This window comes from Acanthisitta chloris, unplaced genomic scaffold (genome assembly GCF_000695815.1).
Source record: "Acanthisitta chloris isolate BGI_N310 unplaced genomic scaffold, ASM69581v1 scaffold38291, whole genome shotgun sequence".
Taxonomy (NCBI): domain Eukaryota; kingdom Metazoa; phylum Chordata; class Aves; order Passeriformes; family Acanthisittidae; genus Acanthisitta; species Acanthisitta chloris.
The window spans coordinates 1,711-19,771 of record NW_008657202.1 but is presented as its reverse complement, the minus strand read 5'-3'; the positions used below and the strand labels follow the sequence as shown (position 1 = coordinate 19,771).

At 57.4% G+C, this 18,061-nt stretch overlaps 2 protein-coding genes across 2 annotated transcripts; one reads left to right on the top strand and one right to left on the bottom strand.

Annotated features, from left to right (window-relative positions):
• Positions 1–325: 325 nt before the first annotated feature.
• ZNF142 (zinc finger protein 142) lies at positions 326–10,076 on the top strand. The gene is made up of 10 exons (XM_009084624.1): positions 326–608; positions 1,146–1,784; positions 2,042–2,302; positions 2,792–3,604; positions 3,871–4,048; positions 4,707–4,935; positions 5,113–8,124; positions 8,993–9,098; positions 9,451–9,951; positions 9,989–10,076. Exons 1-9 carry the CDS (start codon positions 326–328, stop codon positions 9,948–9,950), a joined length of 6,021 nt encoding a protein of 2,006 aa, XP_009082872.1. The 3' UTR covers position 9,951; positions 9,989–10,076.
• A 626-nt stretch (positions 10,077–10,702) lies between these two features.
• On the bottom strand, positions 10,703–16,815 carry PLCD4 (phospholipase C, delta 4). The gene is made up of 14 exons (XM_009084623.1): positions 16,686–16,815; positions 16,054–16,282; positions 15,697–15,826; positions 14,902–15,133; positions 14,296–14,497; positions 13,839–13,983; positions 13,243–13,395; positions 12,756–12,893; positions 12,408–12,564; positions 11,938–12,054; positions 11,477–11,655; positions 11,175–11,310; positions 10,934–11,083; positions 10,703–10,809 (listed from the first exon to the last, which is right to left on the bottom strand). The coding sequence occupies exons 1-14, from the start codon at positions 16,813–16,815 to the stop codon at positions 10,703–10,705; spliced, it is 2,205 nt and encodes a 734-aa protein (XP_009082871.1).
• Positions 16,816–18,061: the final 1,246 nt, after the last annotated feature.

Below are 18,061 nucleotides of genomic sequence, written 5' to 3'. Positions count from 1 at the left end.
GGGCTCGGGCTCGGCCCGACGGGACCAGGGAAGCGAATCCTGGCTGTTGAGCTCAAGGGGAGGCCTCCGGCATCCCTGGGGAGGGTACAGGTGTCCTTGCACTCGTGTCTACCCCGTGGCAGGGGGGTTTGCCAGCAGCCTGCTTGGGGCACAGCAGAAAGGTGCCAGCGTTAAACTACCCTGGTTCACACCCTGCCTGGGGACTGGCACCACGGGCTGCCCCCAAAATCCCGTGGGGCCTCTGGGTTGTCCCTTGTTTAAAGGCTTCCTTCTGTTTCAGGGTGAGAGGCCCTCCTGCCCAGCACCAAGGCAGTGCCCGGCGGCAATGAGCGCAGCAGTGACTGTGTCCGAAGGTGCCAGCAGGGAGATGGAGGCCCTGTGCTCAGAGCTGCTCCTGCCCACGCCAGGAGAGGCAGGAGCTGTTGGAAGTCCTGGTGTGGCCAGCACTGGCCTGGCTGGTACCCCACCTCTGACTGCCAGCCAGGACTTGCTGCTGGCAGAGGCATCGATGCCAGGGGAAGGGGCTCATGCTGAAGGAAGCAATGTGGAAATATTCATCGAGGCAGTGGCTGGCAACATGACGCTGAGCAACACGACCAGTGCCACAGGTATGTGGTGCAGGGAGGGTAACCTGGGCCCCACAGCACTCAGGAGAGGGAGAGAGGTCTGGCCAGGGCCCCCATCCCCTCCAGCCAGCATCCCTGGGGACACCACGGTGCCCTCATGTCTCTAGTGAGAGGTGTATCAGGAGTCTGGTGCCATCACTGAGTGCAGAGCTGGCACGAGCTGGATGTGTGGATGGGGAGAGTGGCTGTGGGAGCTGTGTCCTGGGTGAGGGGATCACTCGAGGCTGTCAGTAGGGACCACGTGGAGATCTCCACCGTGGACTGTTGCCCCCAGCATGCTTCCCACCCAGGCCAAGTGTGGGCACGTCCTACTGGAAACTGGCCCAAGCCAGCCTTACATCTCTGCATGCTAAGGGACAAACCTGGTCATCATGGTCACCTGGGTGGTGGCAGTTCTCAAGATGTAATTTGTGACCACAAGGGTTTATCCTCTTTGCCCGGAGCTGGAACTGAACTGCTGGTCCCAAACTCTGGGACCAGTGAAAGCTCTTTTTAACACTCACCCCTTGCTCTCTGCAGAGGTTCTGGTCAAAGTGGTGGAGCTGTATTTCTGTGAGAGGTGTGGCCAGAGTTTCCCAGAGGCCTCTCTGCTGTCCCAGCATCAGTGCCTGCTGCTGACCCCCCCGGGGCACCTGGAACTCCCTGGGGCACTGTTGGCTTCTGCCAGCAAGGGCGAGAGCGAGCCAGGGGGCTCAGAGCCACCCAGAGCCGGCCTGCAGGAGGGCTCTGCTCCCGAGTCCCTGCTGTGCCCTGTCTGCAGGGAGGTGTTCACACAGCCTGGCCAGCTCAAGGAGCACTTCAAGACGCACCGTGCCCCGCCGGGAGCCCTGCCCTGCCCCGAGAAGGGCTGCCACTTCACCACAGAGGACCGCAAGCAATTGCGCAGCCACCTGCGCCACCTGCACGGGGCTTCCCCTGTGTCCTGCGCCTGCCGGGCCTGCCCACTGCTCTTCCCCAGCCGCCCAGCCATGGAGCAGCACCATCGCACACACTTCCCCTTCCACTGTGGCCATTGCGACTTCATCACCGCCAATGCCAAGCTCTTCTGGCAGCACAGGAAGGGCCACACCACAGAGCCCCATTCTGAGATGGCTGCAACAGGCGGCACCCCCAGTTCAGACCCCCGTGGCCTTGAGCAGTGCTGCATCTTGCCACCAGGTATGGCTGGGGGGGACACTGAGGCATGTGGGTGCTGCAGAAGCTGACTGTGTCTGTGCATCCCAGTGACAGCTGGGAAGAGTCGGGGGTGAGGTGGTGGAGGGCCAGGGAGCCCTGCATTCCTTCCTCCCTGTGGCATGGTTTGTATCCCTCATCTCAGCCAGGAGGTTTTTCTGCGCATGTGTGGGTGAGGTGGGTGAGGTGGGGTGGTTCCCTCTTGCCTAGAGCATGATGATCTCTCTCTTTCCCCACTGAAGCAGCAGCAGAAAGGCAGGAGGATGCAGGGAATTGCCATGCTGGCTGGGAAGCCAGCACAGAAGCCAGGCCAGCAAAGCCTGCAGGTACTGTGGACAGCTCCTTGAGGGGGCAGAAAGCATCTGCTGGAGAAGACCACTCGGATAGCAGTGGGGATGAGTCGCTGGAAGAGGATGGTGAGAGCCTCAGTGAAGCCAAGGCCAAAGAGGATGGAAAGGCGACTTCTGAGAAAGCCAGAGTGCCACAGGCACAGCACTTCAAAGGTGGGATGTGGGGCCCTGCCAGGAGCTGCTTGGACTTTGTGTGATGAGCAAGCAGCCCCAGTCTCAGGGCTGGCAGGAAAATGTGGGCCAGGCTGATAGGGCCTGGGGGTCCCATGCCATCCAGCAACCCCACATCTCCTGCATGTATCAGTGCACTGTTCCCCTGACCTCTGCCCAAGCAAATGTGTCTCTTTTCTTGCCTGTCCACACCCACTGCCAGGTTTAGACAAAAGTCTGCCTGGCTTTTGGGTTCGGGGTACATGGGCTGGTCTGATGTAGATTGCACTTTGCCAGTGCTGAGCTGGAAAGAGCTCACCTGAAATGTGCTGGTGGCTTGGGGTAGGGACAGTCTCTCCAAGTAGGTGGCTGCTGTGTGACTGCACGTGTATAAACCCTCAGCCTGGCACAGCCAGGTCAGGGACAGAATATCTGCCTCTGCTCTCCCATCTTTTCCCCCTGCTGACAGCTCCCTCTCATCTGCTCCCCCAGGTGATGTTGCAGAGGGCTCTGAGTACCTCTACAAAACCCACATGTGCCCCGAATGCAAGCGATGCTTCAAGAAGCGGACACACCTGGTGGAGCACCTCCACCTGCACTTCCCTGACCCCAGCCTGCAGTGCCCCAACTGCCACAAGTACTTCACCAGTAAAAGCAAGCTGAAAATCCACATGATGCGGGAGACAGGTGAGAAGGCCCATCGCTGCCCGCTCTGCCACTACAGCTCGGTGGAGAAGAATGCTCTCAACCGCCACATGGCCAGCATGCATGAGGATATCTCCAATTTCTACTCTGATGTTTACTCCTGCCCTGTCTGCGAAGAGAAGTTTCAGCTCAGCCAGGCCCTCAAAGAGCACTTGAAGACTCACAAAGCTGAACCCAAGAGGTTGAGCTGCTTCCAGGGTGGCTGCGACTACTGTGCAGAGGACCGGAAGGAGTTTGTCCGTCACCTCAAGGATGCTCATGGCATCAAGGCAGTGGAGTGCAAATATCATGCCTGCTCACTGCTCTTTGGCACAGCTGAGGCCATGGAGGCTCACCGGAAAACCCACTATGCCTTCCACTGCCAGCAGTGTGACTTCATCTGCTCCAACAAGCACGTTTTCCGCAAGCACAAGAAGCAGGGGCACCCAGGCAGTGAGCAGCTCCAGTGCAGCTTCTGCCCCTATGCCACTTTCAACCCTGTGGAGTTCCACGACCACGTGGGCAAGATGCACGCCAATGAGAAGATTCACAAGTGCACCGAGTGTGCCTTCGCCACTGCCCACAAGCGGGTCCTCATCCGGCACATGCTGCTGCACACTGGTGGGTGTCCACTGCAGGTGCCCCAGGAGCTGAGCTGGGATGTGGGTGGTGTCCTGTCCTGGCTCCAGGTGGGCAGCGGGGACTGGGTCAGGGCTCCTGGGTTCTGCCACTGGCTCTGCTACCCCGGTGTCACTTGGCTGAAGCTGTGATCTGCTCCCATCCCTGCTGTTAACCCAGCTCCTGCAGAGCTGGTTTCCCTGCAGGAGTTCCCAGCTGTGTTGCTTTATCTGGGCATCGTGCTGAAGGTGTTTGTGTGTTACTTGTAGGCGAGAAACCTCACAAGTGTGAGATCTGCGACTTCACATGCCGAGATGTGAGCTACCTGTCCAAGCACATGCTGACCCACTCCAACGACAAGAACTTCATGTGCACCGAGTGCGGGTACATCACCAAGTGGAAGCATTACCTGAATGTCCACATGCGCAAACACACTGGAGATCTCCGGTAAGACCCCCTGCTCCACTAGCCTGGCAGTATAGTCAGGGGTCCCCAAATTCTGCTCCTGGGGTCACCATCTCCAGGCTGCATTGTGTGCCAGACCCTCTCATGCCTGGCTACCATCTGCTCTGTTTGGCACATAAGAAATTTGGTCTTTGAGCTTGCAGGCTGTTGCCAGCATGGTGCTGTGGAGGTAAAGCTATTTTTGGTGTGTCCATGCCACCAGGGAGGTATATTACCATTGAGTTGCATATCTGAGCTTGGCTTTGTGGGCTCTGCTGATGTTTGTGGGCCAGGGACCACTTAGGTATGTTCAGGATTCTGCCAAATTGTCATCTCCTTTGGGTCTGGCCTACCTCCAGGGATGCTGGAGATGATGCTGATGTAACGTGTTGGGGGTGACACAGTCAATGTATGGAGTACTCGGGGAATCTAGATCCCATCCCCATGCTGGAGGTGTAAAGCACCAGCAGTGCCAAGGGCTGCAGCAGTTAGGAATTGCCTGTGGTAAGAACTGCCTGGATGGCAAAGGTCAGATCTGGCAAACCAAACAGTACCCCTTCCCTGTGTGTTTGGGATGGAGAAGGAGAGCAAAGTGTGCCTGACAAAGTTCAGCCTGCCCCAGTCCCTCATGCTGCCTGACTGATTCTGCTTATCCCCTCAGGTACCAATGCAACCAGTGCTCATACCGGTGTCACCGTGCTGACCAGCTGAGCAGCCACAAGCTGCGGCACCAGGGCAAAAGTCTGATCTGCGAGGTGTGTGGCTTCGCCTGCAAGCGCAAGTACGAGCTGCAGAAGCACATGCAGGCGAAGCACTCACAGAACTACCAGGTGCCTGTCTTCCAGTGCCAGTACTGCACCTACCACAATGCAACCAGTGCTCATACCGGTGTCACCGTGCTGACCAGCTGAGCAGCCACAAGCTGCGGCACCAGGGCAAAAGTCTGATCTGCGAGGTGTGTGGCTTCGCCTGCAAGCGCAAGTACGAGCTGCAGAAGCACATGCAGGCGAAGCACTCACAGAACTACCAGGTGCCTGTCTTCCAGTGCCAGTACTGCACCTACCAAGTACAATAACCACGAGAACTGCAAGCACACCAAGCAGAAGGAGTTTCGCTGTGCCCTCTGTTCATACTGCACCTTCAGCAATACCAGCCTCTTCTTCCACAAGCGCAAGATTCATGGCTATGTTCCCGGTGACAAGGACTGGCTGGAAAACTATGCCAGCAAGGAGCTGGAGATCAGCTCATCTGAGGCACTCTTTGGCTATGAACTCAGTGCAGCCCTGCATGTGGATGCCAGCTCTCCCCTTGCTGGCAAGGAAGAGTGGGCAAAGGCAAAGCTGTCCCAGCTGGAGTCCCAGGGGGAAGAGGGCTACCAGCAAGTGTTCGTGGTGCCCCTCCTTGGGCATGATGTCACTCCAACAGAGAGCAGCGGTGCTGAGGGAGAAAGAGGTGTGGGTGAGGGGGAACAGAGCTGTCCCACTGCTGGCAATGCCCTGGGAGATGACTGTGTGCAAAGAGATGCTGCCACAGGCTCAACTGAGCTTGCTGCTTCTGACAATGTGGCAGAGAGCTGCACCTTGCAGTTGGAGGCACTGAATGTCTCATCTGACCCCCTCCTGGAGCACCTAACTGGAGAAGCCTGCGTGACACAGCCAGAGAGTGTGGAAATGCTGTCCTGCAAGGAGCCTCCTGCAGCCTATGAGTTGCTGGGCTCCCAGAATGATCTTGGCTTGGAGGACAATGGCAATACACTTGAAGATACTCCAGACTTTGAGGAAGAGGAGGCAGATGTACAGGAAGATGAGGTGGTGAAACTGAAAGGCAGTGTAGTAGCAGGAGACATCCAGGGAAAAGACACCCTAAGGCAGGCCACAGGCCACCTTGAGGGGTCGTGCTTGGACCACCACAAGCAGATGACAGACACTGAGGTGAGAGGCACCAGCCAAGCCAAGCTCCCAGAGGCCTGGCTCAGCATGCCAAAGACACCTGAGCAGGGCCACTCGCCTGTCCCACAGGACGTGGCCACCTCCAGTGACAATGCCAGGGGTGGCTCGGAGTTGGTGCTGAAGGCTTTGCGGAAGCAGGACAAGGAGCAGGCAGAGACACTGGTGCTGGAGGGCAGGGTGCAGATGCTGGTGGTGCAGTCAGAGAGCCAGATCTTTAAGTGTGAGAAGTGCTCGTACATCACACGGAAGGAAAAGTCTATGTCCCTGCACTCCAAAGCTAGCTGTCAGAGCCGCCGGGCCCCACTCGTGTGCCATAAGTGCGGTGCCAGCTTTAAGCAGCAAAGGGGTCTCAACACTCATCTCCTCAAGAAGTGCCCAGTTCTCCTGAAGAACAAAGTCCTCAAACCAGCCAGTCAGGGGCCACCTGGATTGTGCCAACCTGCTGACCAGCCTGGTGATAATGGTACAGAAACGGCAGAGAGTGAGAAGGGAGGCTCAGAGGAGTCCAGGCATGCTGAGGGCCCTTGGGAAGCTGAACTGCTACCTGATAAAAAACAGGCAGAAGGCAGTCCTTTGACTGGGGAACAGGCATCAGGCTCTCTTGCCCCTGAGAAATCACTGCTGGGTGACAGCACAGAGGTGGCAGAAGAGCCTCCCCAGCAAGGGGATGGCACTGAGCCAGGGGGAGCTGCTGGTCCCTCCCAGCCTGGGAAACCCACAGAGAAATACCGGCTGGAGGGAGGGAAGCTACACTGCAATGCCTGCTCCTTCGTGTGCTCCCGTGTCTCCACAATCACCTCCCACGTAGAGGATGGCTGCCGGAGCCTGGAGCAGTTCTGGTGCTCCTTGTGCCCTGAAGCCTTCCACACCCGGCGGGGCCTCAGAAGCCACTGTGCTGAGAAACACATTGTGCATTCCAAGGAGGACAGACCTCAAAGCACCAAGCTCCATGATGGGGACCCAGCCACTGTTGAGACAGGCCAGTCCAGCAAGCTCCCGCTGGATGCAGCCCCCACAAAAACCATCCTGTCCAAGAGGAGGCGTTTCTCCTGCCCCACCTGCCCCTTCACCTGCCACCAGGAACGGGCCATGAAGACACACAAGAAGAGGGGCTGCGTGACCCTGGGCGAGTTTCGCTGTGCCTCCTGCCCCTTCACCTCCAAGGTGGCCAAAGCCCTGCGGCTGCACCGCAGGCTGCACCGCAAGCACTACAGCAAGCGGCCACAGCTGCAGTGTCGGCAGTGTGAGTTCACTTGCAAGCAGGCCCGGTGCCTGCGGCAGCACATCCGCATCAAGCATGAGGGGGTGAAGCCACACAAGTGCCGCTACTGTGAGTTCAGCACCACACGGCGCTACCGCCTGGAGGCACACCAGTCCCTGCACACTGGTGTGGGGCGCATTGCCTGTGGCATCTGCAGCCAGACTTTCGGCACTAACTCCAAGCTGCGCATCCACCGCCTGCGGGTGCACGAGAAGACACCCACCCACTTCTGCCTGCTCTGTGACTACAGCAGCTACCTGCAGAATGACATCACCCGACATGTCAACAGCTGCCACCGTGGCGAGCTCAACTTCTGCTGCTCCCGCTGTGAGGCTCGCTTCAGCTCTGAGACAGCCCTCAAGCAGCATGTCCTGCGGCGGCATGAGGAGAAGGTGTCCTATGGCTGCCCACGCTGCGGCTTCATGTGTCACAGCGAGGCCACGCTTAAGTGCCATGTGCAGAAGCAGCACCCACACCTGGAGTGCAGCACCTGCAAGGAGACCTTTGCCACCCGTGAGGCTCTGGAGGAGCACAAGAAGCAGCATTTCAGCCACCGCTGTGAGCTGTGCAGCTTTGCAGCCAAGGAGCGGCAGCAGCTGGTGCAGCATTACATGGAGATCCATGAGCCAGCTGCCCTCCAGGACAAACCCCTGCACTGCCCCTTCTGTGACTTTGCCTGCTGCCACCAGCTCGTCTTTGATCAGCACATGAAGGGCCATGGGGGCACCCGCGTGTACAAGTGCTCAGACTGCGAGTACACCACAAAGAACAGGCAGAAGATCACGTGGCACATCCGCATCCACACTGGCGAGAAGCCCTACAAGTGCCACCTCTGTAAATACGCCTGTGCCGACCCCTCTCGTCTCAAGGTGAGCGCCCTGTTTGGGAATGTATCCTGTTGCATCTGTGTGGCTTGGGGGGCCCCAAGCTCCCGAGGGAAGGTGTTATCCTCTGTCCTCTTCTGTGGCTCATACAGGAATAGGACAGGAGCAGCAAAAACTCACGTGTCTACAGTGTTTCTCCCCTGCTATTGCAATTTAAGGGGAAGGGGGATTTGTAACAAAGCAAGGTGGGCAGTTTGTCTGAGCTCACTCCTTTTTGTGCTGACCGCTCTGGCATTCTCTGGGTGCAGCCTTGTATGACTCGAAGCCAAGTTTGGCTGCGTGCTAGCTTCAGAATGCTCTGTGGTGCCAGTTAGACATGGTGCAGGGGAAACCTTGGCATCCTTGTAGGCAGAGCATGACCCCGCCCTCATTGCTGTTTGTGATTAGCATCCTCGTGCATGGTAAAGGGCCTTTCCTAGAACAGGAGGGCCAGGCATGGGGTAATGGAGAGGAAAATGGTCTGATTTTGCTAAAAGAAATATTGACTTTTTTAATGGCCAGGCTGAGCTGGAGGCCCCTGGGGCTGCCTGGGTGAGGCTGTGCTATGTGCTCAGCTCAAGGCTAGCTCTGCTGGGCTGGGTTTTAACCTGGATTTTGCCTTAAGTACCAAACTGGGGAGCAAAACCTGTGCCATCCACAGGTTGGGACCAAGCAGCTCAGCAATACAGTCGTCTCAGCCTGACTCCACTGTGGATCCCCCCTGCCCATAGCCTGCAAGGCAAGCACATAGCCCCACACAGATGGAGATGTCAGAGCTGTCTTTGAGTGCCTCACTGGCACCCCAGAGCCCTGCTCTTTCCCAGGGCAGGGGATGTGGCCTCCTCCTGACCCTGCCTTCTTGCCCTATGCCCAGTATCACATGCGGATCCACAAGGAGGAGCGGAAGTACCTCTGCCCAGACTGCGGCTACAAGTGCAAGTGGGTGAACCAGCTCAAGTACCACATGACAAAGCACACGGGTGAGTGCTGCCCACTGCAGACAGGCTGTTGAGCACCAGGGAAGGTCTTGGGAATTCGTGGAACTCAGTTCCATGCTTTTGCTCAGTGGCCTAGTTGAAGGCAGAGGACACCCATCATTTGGGGGGCAACACATTCTCCTGTGCTAATGGGTTGAGGGCAGTGCGCTCAGGTGGGAGGGAAGCTGGGGTGGTACAGACCTCAGGCACTCTTTGATGCCTTGCAAATGGGGGGTCTTGGTGTGCCCGCTGACAGTGGGGTGTAGGGAGAAGTCTGTCACAGCAATGGTGAGACACGTGGAATGGAGAGCACTGTGCCTCCGTCCCAGCACCATCCCCTTCCCTGTTGCCACAGGCCTGAAGCCATACCGCTGTGACGAGTGTGAGTACTGCACCAACCGTGCAGATGCCCTGCGGGTGCACAAGGAAACACGGCACCAGGAGGCTCGTTCCTTCATCTGTGAGCAGTGTGGCAAGGCCTTCAAGACCCGCTTCCTCCTCAAGACCCACCTGAAGAAGCACAGCGAGGAGAAGCCCTATGTCTGCAATGCCTGTGGGCGGGCTTTCCGCTGGGCCGCCGGCCTGCGCCACCACTACCTGACCCACACCAACGAGCACCCCTTCTTCTGCCGCTACTGCCCCTACAAGGCCAAGCAGAAGTTCCAGGTCATCAAACACATCCAGAGGCATCACCCTGAGCATGGGTCTGGCGACCCTAGCCAAGGCGTGGGAAAGGACCCCAGCACACCCACCGTCCACCTTCATGCTGTACAGAGGGAGAGTCAGGCCAAGGGGCCACCTGAGATGGAGCAGGAAGGAAGGTGCCCCACAGAGAAGGATGGTGCATCGCAGTGAGGCTGAATCCCGACTGCTTTGAGGTGCCAGCGGCACAGGCCTGCTGCAGAGATGTATGTGTGTGTATAGGCATATACGTATATGGGTTGTAAAATATGAGACTGTATAAAAGGAATTGCTCAACTCCTTTTAACATGGTTTCTTGTGGCTGTTTGGGACTCTGTGTGAACAGTGAGCCAAGTGCCCACAGAGAAAGAGCCCAAGACCAGCTCCCCATTTCTCCCCAGCACTGCTGCACTCAGACCCAAACCTGCCTGTTACCGAACAATTTATTAGGTTGCTTACAGAGAAAGAAGGGGACTAGGGTTAATTTGGGGCTGTAGGAGCCAGGGGCTAGGATGGGGCTCTGCAGGGTTGGAGGGCAGTGAAGACTGACTCCTCTCCCAACTCTGCTCAGCCCTGGGATTTGCTCAGCTCCAGTCTTGCTCCCCTGGCTGGGAGGGACCAGCCCCTGCAGCAGAGTCAAGCCATGCACCATCCATCTGGCCAAACTGTGACCATGGGCCAGGGCAGGGTGCCTGTGGGGGCATAGACCCCACTCTCATGCAAAAGGCAGCATCCTGAACCTGGAAAGGTCAGTTCAGTGCTTTTTCCCAGCCCTCAGAGGCTACTGCAAAGCGGGTCACAGCAGCAATGATGATGCAGGGATGATACAGACATCTCAAGAAGAGGGTGAGGTGGTTGGCTTTGCAGCCCCAGCCCCTCAGGGACAGCTCTTTGGCTTCCTTCCGGGTCCTGCTCACCCCATGAGCTCAGTCCTGCCCAGGACCAGGTGGCTCAGTGATGCGGATATGGACAAAGAGCGAAGAGGGTGGCATGCTGGTACCGTCCTTGGAGAGAAGATGGATGTGCCGGTATCCTGCAGGGGAGACAGCAAGGCTCTGGCTGACTGCAGCCCCCACCTCTCTAGCACCCATCTGAGCCTCAGACACCCTTGCAGGGCTGTCCTGGGCCCCCAAAACCACTGGGCAGCAGCCACTCACCAGGTTTGATATTGGCAAAGGCGAGGGTGAACTGACCCACAAAATCATTCCTGGAGGTCTTGTCATAATCCTCCACCACAAAGCGGACCAGGGCCAGCTCGGGCACATGGAGCTGGAACTGCAGTGTCTCATCCCAGCGGGGGTTAAACCCTGGGAAGGAAGAGCAGGTGCTGGGAGGGTGAGGGAAGGCAGGGAAGGTGCCTGGGTACAGCAGGGTTGCTGGTACCACTGTGGGGCTCACCGTTGTTCTCGATGTACTTGGTCTCCTGATGTGCCTGGTCTGCAGGGACCCCGTGGATCTCCACACGCACCAGCGGGTCGATGATGGCTCCAGCCTTGCTGCTGGCCACTTTGGGCAGCTGCTGCCCACTGATCACCTGCAGGAAGAGGCAGGGACCCCATGAGCTGGAGTACAGCCAAACCAATTCACTGTGAGGCTGCTCAGCGCCAACACACTGCCCAACAGTGTCCCCATCTGTCTGGGACCAACAGAGACCCAGGACACTCTCATGGCTACACTGGGGTCTCTCCTCAGCCCTGTACCTGGATTGTCAAGGTGATAGGACCAGGGCCTTCACGGCTGCTGGGGTCACTGGGGTTGAAGAGAGTCTCCTTATCCCTCATGAAGGGTGGTTTGAGCACATAGCCACAGCGGCCGTTCTGGCTGAAGAGTCCATCACACAGGTCCATGTCTGTGCCAGCCGTCTGGAAGTTCAGGGCCACTGGAAAAAGATGGGAGGGAAAGGATTGAGGGCAGCTTGGAGACACCATGCTCTGCTTGGACCTGAGAACCAGCATATCACCATGGCCAGAGAGAGGCAGGAGTATACAGGCGGATAAGGCACCAAAGCTTGGATAGCCCCAGGCTCCACAGGGCAGAACAAGAGCCAGCAGCCAGACCTGGCTCCAGCTGGGAGCTGGCACTAACATAGGTGTTAGTGGTGGCATTTGGCACAGGACTCAGGGCGTCTCCCCAGCCCACAGCCCTGATGCCCCCAGCATACCGATCTGGCACCCCACGTTCCACATCTCCTGGGGGCTGTAGTTGGAGGAGTCAGTCCGCATCCCGCTGGGATAGATGCGTGTCAGCTGCCAAGTGTTATGACGGACAAACTCATTTCCTAGGGGTAGAGTATGAGGGCCACTTGTGAAGTCATTCTGTAGCCTGCACAGCAACCCACAACATGTGCTGCCCATCCATCCATCCATCCATCCATCCATCCATCCATCCACCCACCCACCAATTCTCCCTCTCCTTTCCCAGGAATCCAAGTGTCCTGCTTTGTCTTCTAAGCCAATAGCCCACTCTCACCTACTGGAGCCAAAATCCAGAGTACAGCCCCACAGGACCCGCTTTCCCCCAGACAGGGAGGGAACCTTGGTGTGTGGAGGCTTTAGCTCTTATACCTGAGGAAGCTGCCTGCCCCCTCCACACTGTTCCAGTCTCCCAGTGCCACTGCCCCCTCCATCTCACCTGAATCCCGGATGAGCTTCCTGGCCTTGGCCTCAGAGAGGGAGGAGATCTCGGAGGGTCGGGAATGGCTGCGGGCCTCCCGGAAGCCTCGGAAGGACACATTCTTGCAGTAGACAACGCAGTCAGACAATGCTTGCGCCAGGGTCTCCTTGTCCTTCTGCAAGGCACAGCTGTGTTGGATCCCTCCTGATGGGACCAGCTCTCACCCCAGCAGAAAGGGCTGTCCTCCCTGCCTGGTGATGCCTCTGTAGTCTCCGTTGCTCCTCTAGGAACTAAGATGTCACCACAGCCCATAGCTGTGTCCAGGGGCTCAACAGTCCCAGCTGGTGCCCAGCCCGGGCCACCCACCTTTGCCTTCCGCCTCTCCTCTGCCTCTGCCCCATTCTCGTCGTCAGAGACATCAGGTGCCTCATCCCCTGGCCCCTCCAGCATGTCCTCCAGCCGCCCAATCTTCTTCCCCTTCAGAAGGATCTTGTGCTTCAGGTCCTGTGGGGTTGGGAATAGAGAGGTACCTTGGGGTGCCTATCTCCTCCATGGGGCTTGCTGTCCCCTGGGATTCTGTACTGCTAGGGGTCAGCACCACCACCTCCCTTCAGTATCCAGCATGGGATGGGGTAGGAGGGCTCTGCCCTGCTATTTGACTCTGCATGGCATGAGGAGACAACCCTGGGGACCTCTGTGAACATGAGGACACAGTACCCCCAGAGTCATCAAGTGCTCCAGCAGAGCAGAATAATGCTGAGATAGGCGTGGCCTCTCTGAACAGCAGAGACACCTTCTCACCCCACTCTCAGGCAGAACAGTGGTGCCCAGCATAGCTGTGCTCTGTCCCTACCTCTGGGGATGGAAGCTGGGTGGGGACACGTCTGTGAGTGGTGGTGGTGAGAAGCTGTTCCCCCAGGATGTCCTTGAGCTGCTGGGCCAGAACTTCCTGCTGCTCCATACTGCAGTGGTTCTCCAGAGACAGGATCACAGGGTAGTCTGATGTCTGGGTAACAATGTGCACAGCTGGAGATCAGCCTTGGTGGGCTTGGGGAGCTCTTGCAAGGGCTTTATCCAGGCATGATAGCAACCAGGATGGAGCCCTTTGTATCTTCCTATATCCTCCCCGAGACCTTCATACCCTTCCAATCCCCCAGTATCCTCCATATCCCATCTCATCCCTGCACCCCCAACAGATCATGTCTTCATAAGCCCCCATCCCCTGGCATGGCATGACACAGGCTATGAGTCAAACCCCAAGTGCTGCCCCCCAGAAAGTGACACAGCCACCCTCTCCTGCAGCATGATCAGTCCTGCTGCATCACCAGGTCTGTGAGGCTCAGCATCATTCTCCCTTCAGAGACACGGCACTACCCCAAATCACAGTCATGTCCCCCCACCCTCTGAGGGCCACCCACGACCCCCAGCACCTGGGGAAGGGTGCCTTACCTTGAAGGCATACTTCCCCAGGGTGCTCACCACCTCTCGGAAGGGGATCTTGGAGGTGAAGGTGTGGCCGTGGTACACCATGGGCTCCCCATTCGGCCCGTCCCAGCAATCCACCTCCAGGCACCGGCAACCCCGTTTCAGAGCCCTAGGGGTGCGTTGTCACCCCTGGGACCCCGCACTCAGCCAGGGCACCAGTCCCATGCCCTCCTTCCCCCCTGCCCATGGGTATCATCCCTACAGGGACCAAGGGGCACCCACCAAGGGTGGGGATGCTGCTGCATGCAGGGCAGGTGGAGCTGGGCTCAGCATTCCCCTTGCTGAACACCACATGGCATGGCCAGAGGAGTGCTGGACCACAAAGGAGCAAAGGAGCTTCTAGGTTTGCCTACTGGAGCTGCCTGGGGCATAGCACTGGGGTGGGAGGGTGCTGGACGGCAGCTGGGAGTAGCCCCATTACCTGATGTAGCCCTCAATGCTGCTTTGGCCCCGGATCTGATCCTCTATCAGGTAGGTGTTGTGGGAGGAGGAGATGAAGTAGTGGCAGAGCGGCTGGTTCATGTCCTGCCACAGCGCCCGGTGCTGGGGATTGAAGATGGAGCCCTCCGGGGAGCAGAGGTACATGAGGAACCCATCAACACTCAGCACGTGGCGAGCCCGGGCTGCAGGCAGAGGGGGAGGCTCAGTGACAGCCAGGGACATTGAGGAGACAGGACAAGGGCAAACAGGGCTGCTGCTGGCTCCTGGCCTTGCCAGCCTGCTGGGCATGGCTGCTGCCAGAGGTTGGGCACAGAGAGAGATGCCCCATGACAGTAGCCTTGGAAAGGTGGACAGTGGACCCCAAAGCTGGACCTTGCATACTATGACTGGTCAATCTTCTATGACAAAATGGTCCAGGAATGGACCAAATACAGGGAGCTACACCCAGACCACACCATAGTGAATCTTCCCCCTGTGCCCACCCACAGCAGGATGGGGGTGAATATGCCCCTGCTGTGAGATTGTGAGTCTCAGACCTCCCCTTACCCCCACACAGAGCACAATCGATGTTTCAGCCAGCCCTCACCTGTCTCCGATGGTTCATACTTGTCAATGAGCTCCATGGCAAGCTCCTCTGTGCCCTCACTCTCCAGCTGCTCCTGCTGCAGGAAATCCACCAGTTCCAGCAGTGTCAGTTTCTTCCCATCCTCTGAGAATTCCTGGAAAAGGCTCAGCACCTCCTCACGCTGTGTGAGGGCCTTGTAGAAGAGCACGAATTCCTCCCCTTCCAGTGTCCCCGACTCTGACTTGTCAGCATCCTACAAGGGAGCTCCCTCAGCACCCAGACAGGGCAAAATGGGGTGTCTAGGCCACCCAATGTGCTGTGGAGGAATTTTCCCACCCCAAACAGAGGGCACAGACTCCACAACAGTGGCAGTGGCAGGCATCGACCAATGTGTGAATAGATGAATGGGCAGATGGAGGGCTGGTTGGGTGGACTGATGGAGGGGTCTATGGATGGGTCCATGGACAAACAAGTGAAGGGAGGAAGGGAAGGAGGGAGAGAGGGAGGGAGGGATAAATAAACAGATGACTGGCTGTCTGGGTAGGCAGATAAGCTAGCTGGATGGACAAATGAACAGAACGGAGGAAGAGCTGCCTTGGCTGATTGGTTTGACAGATAAACAAACAAATGGGTGTTTGTGTGGGTAAACAGGTAGTTGAGTGAACAAATAAATAGATGGATGGGTGGATGAATGAATGGATGGATGGACAGACAGAAGAAAGTGACCATATTCTTCTGTGATGAGGTATTGTGCACATTGTTCCACCACTTTCAGCCCCTCCCCAGCCCCTCCAGGCTCTCAGGTGCAGTGCTTACCTTGAAAAGCCGTAGGGCATGATGCTCATTCATGTCCACATTCATCATCTTGAGGAGACGCTGCACCTCCTTGAAGTTCATGCGCCCGTCCTTATTCTTGTCAGCTCTCTGGAACCAGTCACGAATCCACGTGAAAGAAACCAGGGCAAATGTTAAGGGAAAGATGCTTGGCTATGAGAGATGGAGCTGGGGACCATCAGAGGGCCTTTTGCTCTGCCCTGCCCTGATGCAGATGGTGAGACCCAGAAGAACTACACACACACTGAGGCAAGGCTGGAGATGCATGGCCTAGGGGATAATCAGAGATGGGGGAATGACTGAGTGTGAAGGGCAGAGTGATGGTCGCAGGAAGGATATTGGTCTATCTTCTCCCTTTGGTCCATGGTGGTGGTCACCTCAATGAGCTGACGCAGGCCCTGGACCCAGCACTGTGCCTCCTCCGCCGAGCCAGCAATGAGGTCCAGGTTGCCACGACGGCCGTAGAAGACAATGGTGAAGCAGCGCTCAGGGGGGAACTCCTCAGCCAGGCTCTGCAGCACCTCCGACTGGTGCCCTTCCCGCACTGTCTCCACATCACTGATGGAGACTGGAGCAGGGGGAGGGGAGGCCTGTCTGTGGAGGCCTGTGTGCCCACATCCATCCATCCATCCATCCATCCATTCATCCATCCATCCATCCATCCACTGAACTATCCAGTCAGCCACTCATCCATCTGTCACTTTGTCTGCTACTCCTGCTCTGGCATGCCAGAGGTTCCACTTGTATCAGCTTGTATCAGCAGTTTCTACTCAGCCATTTTCACCCATGGGTCCTGCTGGAGGCAGGATGTTTCATGGAGAGATGCAGGTGAGAAGAGACCACACATCCACACAGAACTTCTCTTGAATGCCCCAACACCCTTGGCAAGCATGGCTCTATGAATCTTCATACCTTCGCATCCCCATTCACTCTAAACCCTCCATGGCCAACACAAAGTAGCCAGTACTCACAGGCAGACTCAGTTTTGCCTGTCCTCTTGGACTGGTACCAGATGGTCATGCAGTCATCCTGAAGCTTGAAGTAACGCTGCTTCTTCCAGCTCTTGGACTTGACTTTGCGCATTAGTGTCCCTTGCTGCATCTGCTCCAGCGTGTCTGTGAGCTGGATGCCTGGGGGCAGCATGGGCTGCATCACTTAGTGTGGGGGTATCCAGGCACTGCACCCTGGTATCCTGTTTCCTCTCACCTCTGGGACCCCACATGGTCCTTCGATCTGTGATGGAGGAGGGACGTACCCCAAACAAGCTCCCTTCACCACAAGAGGGGCAAAAGGTAACTCCCCATCAACTTTTCCCATCCACCCTTGGCACTTCCAGGCCCAAATCCCAAAGGCCATGGTAGGGTATTGGATGCTCCTGAGTGCAGCAAAGTGAGCTCAACCCACAGGCCAGATTTGCCCTGGCATAAATCCGGATGGCCCGATGCCCTGCCCTGCACCTCCCCTCCGCTGGGGCACTCACGGGCGTTGCACAGCAGGGATGCCATGGCTCTGCCTTCTCCACGTTGGCAGCTGCTGGGGAGGGAAGAGAGAGGTTGGCTGGGGAGAGCAGGGCTGGACCCCCTTCACTGTGCCCAGGTCCTGCTAGGTGGGCTCTGGCCATGCCCATGCATGTGTGAGGTCAGTGTGCCCCTGTCTGAGTGCACCTGCGCCTGTCTCCTGCTGGGTCATTGCTTTCCTTGAGTGTCGAGTTCACCCCGCCACACTCATGAAATATTAATGTGTTACCGGGAAGCCAGAGCTCAAAAGGTGTTGGTAGAAAACAGAAAAACTTGCGAGTGCAGCTGCCCCACAGCCCGGCAGGTACCAGAACCCTGCTGCTCCCTGGTCACTGCTCCCAGGGGAGAAGCGGACCCTGGAGTCTGGAAAATCTGCTCTGAGGGTGTCCAAGAACAGCCCACTCCACCTAGGAAATGACCTCAAACATCAGATTCGAAAGTAACGGAGAAGCACGGCTGTAATAACAAGAAAAGAGGCACAGAGCACTGACCCTCAGCTCTCACAGCCTCTTCTCAAGGAGAAGCATCCCGGGCTGTGACTGCACCTGCAGCAGTACGGGGAGCACACTGCAGCAAGAGGGACTATAAATACTACTGGACAGACAATAAGGCTTTGATTAGGCTGTTGAGACTTTAATTAGACTGACAAATTGCTGGATGTGCCTGTCACCCACGTGCTGGAGCTGGGCTCTCGAGGAGCGGATGCCACAGCCGGTGGGTTGGGATTTGGGTGCAGGAGGGGACCCAGGCGTCTCTGGGGGCAAAGGGCTCTGTGCCAGGGTGCAGGGATGGCAGCTGTGCCCCAGGCCCCTGACTCAGCACAGGCACCG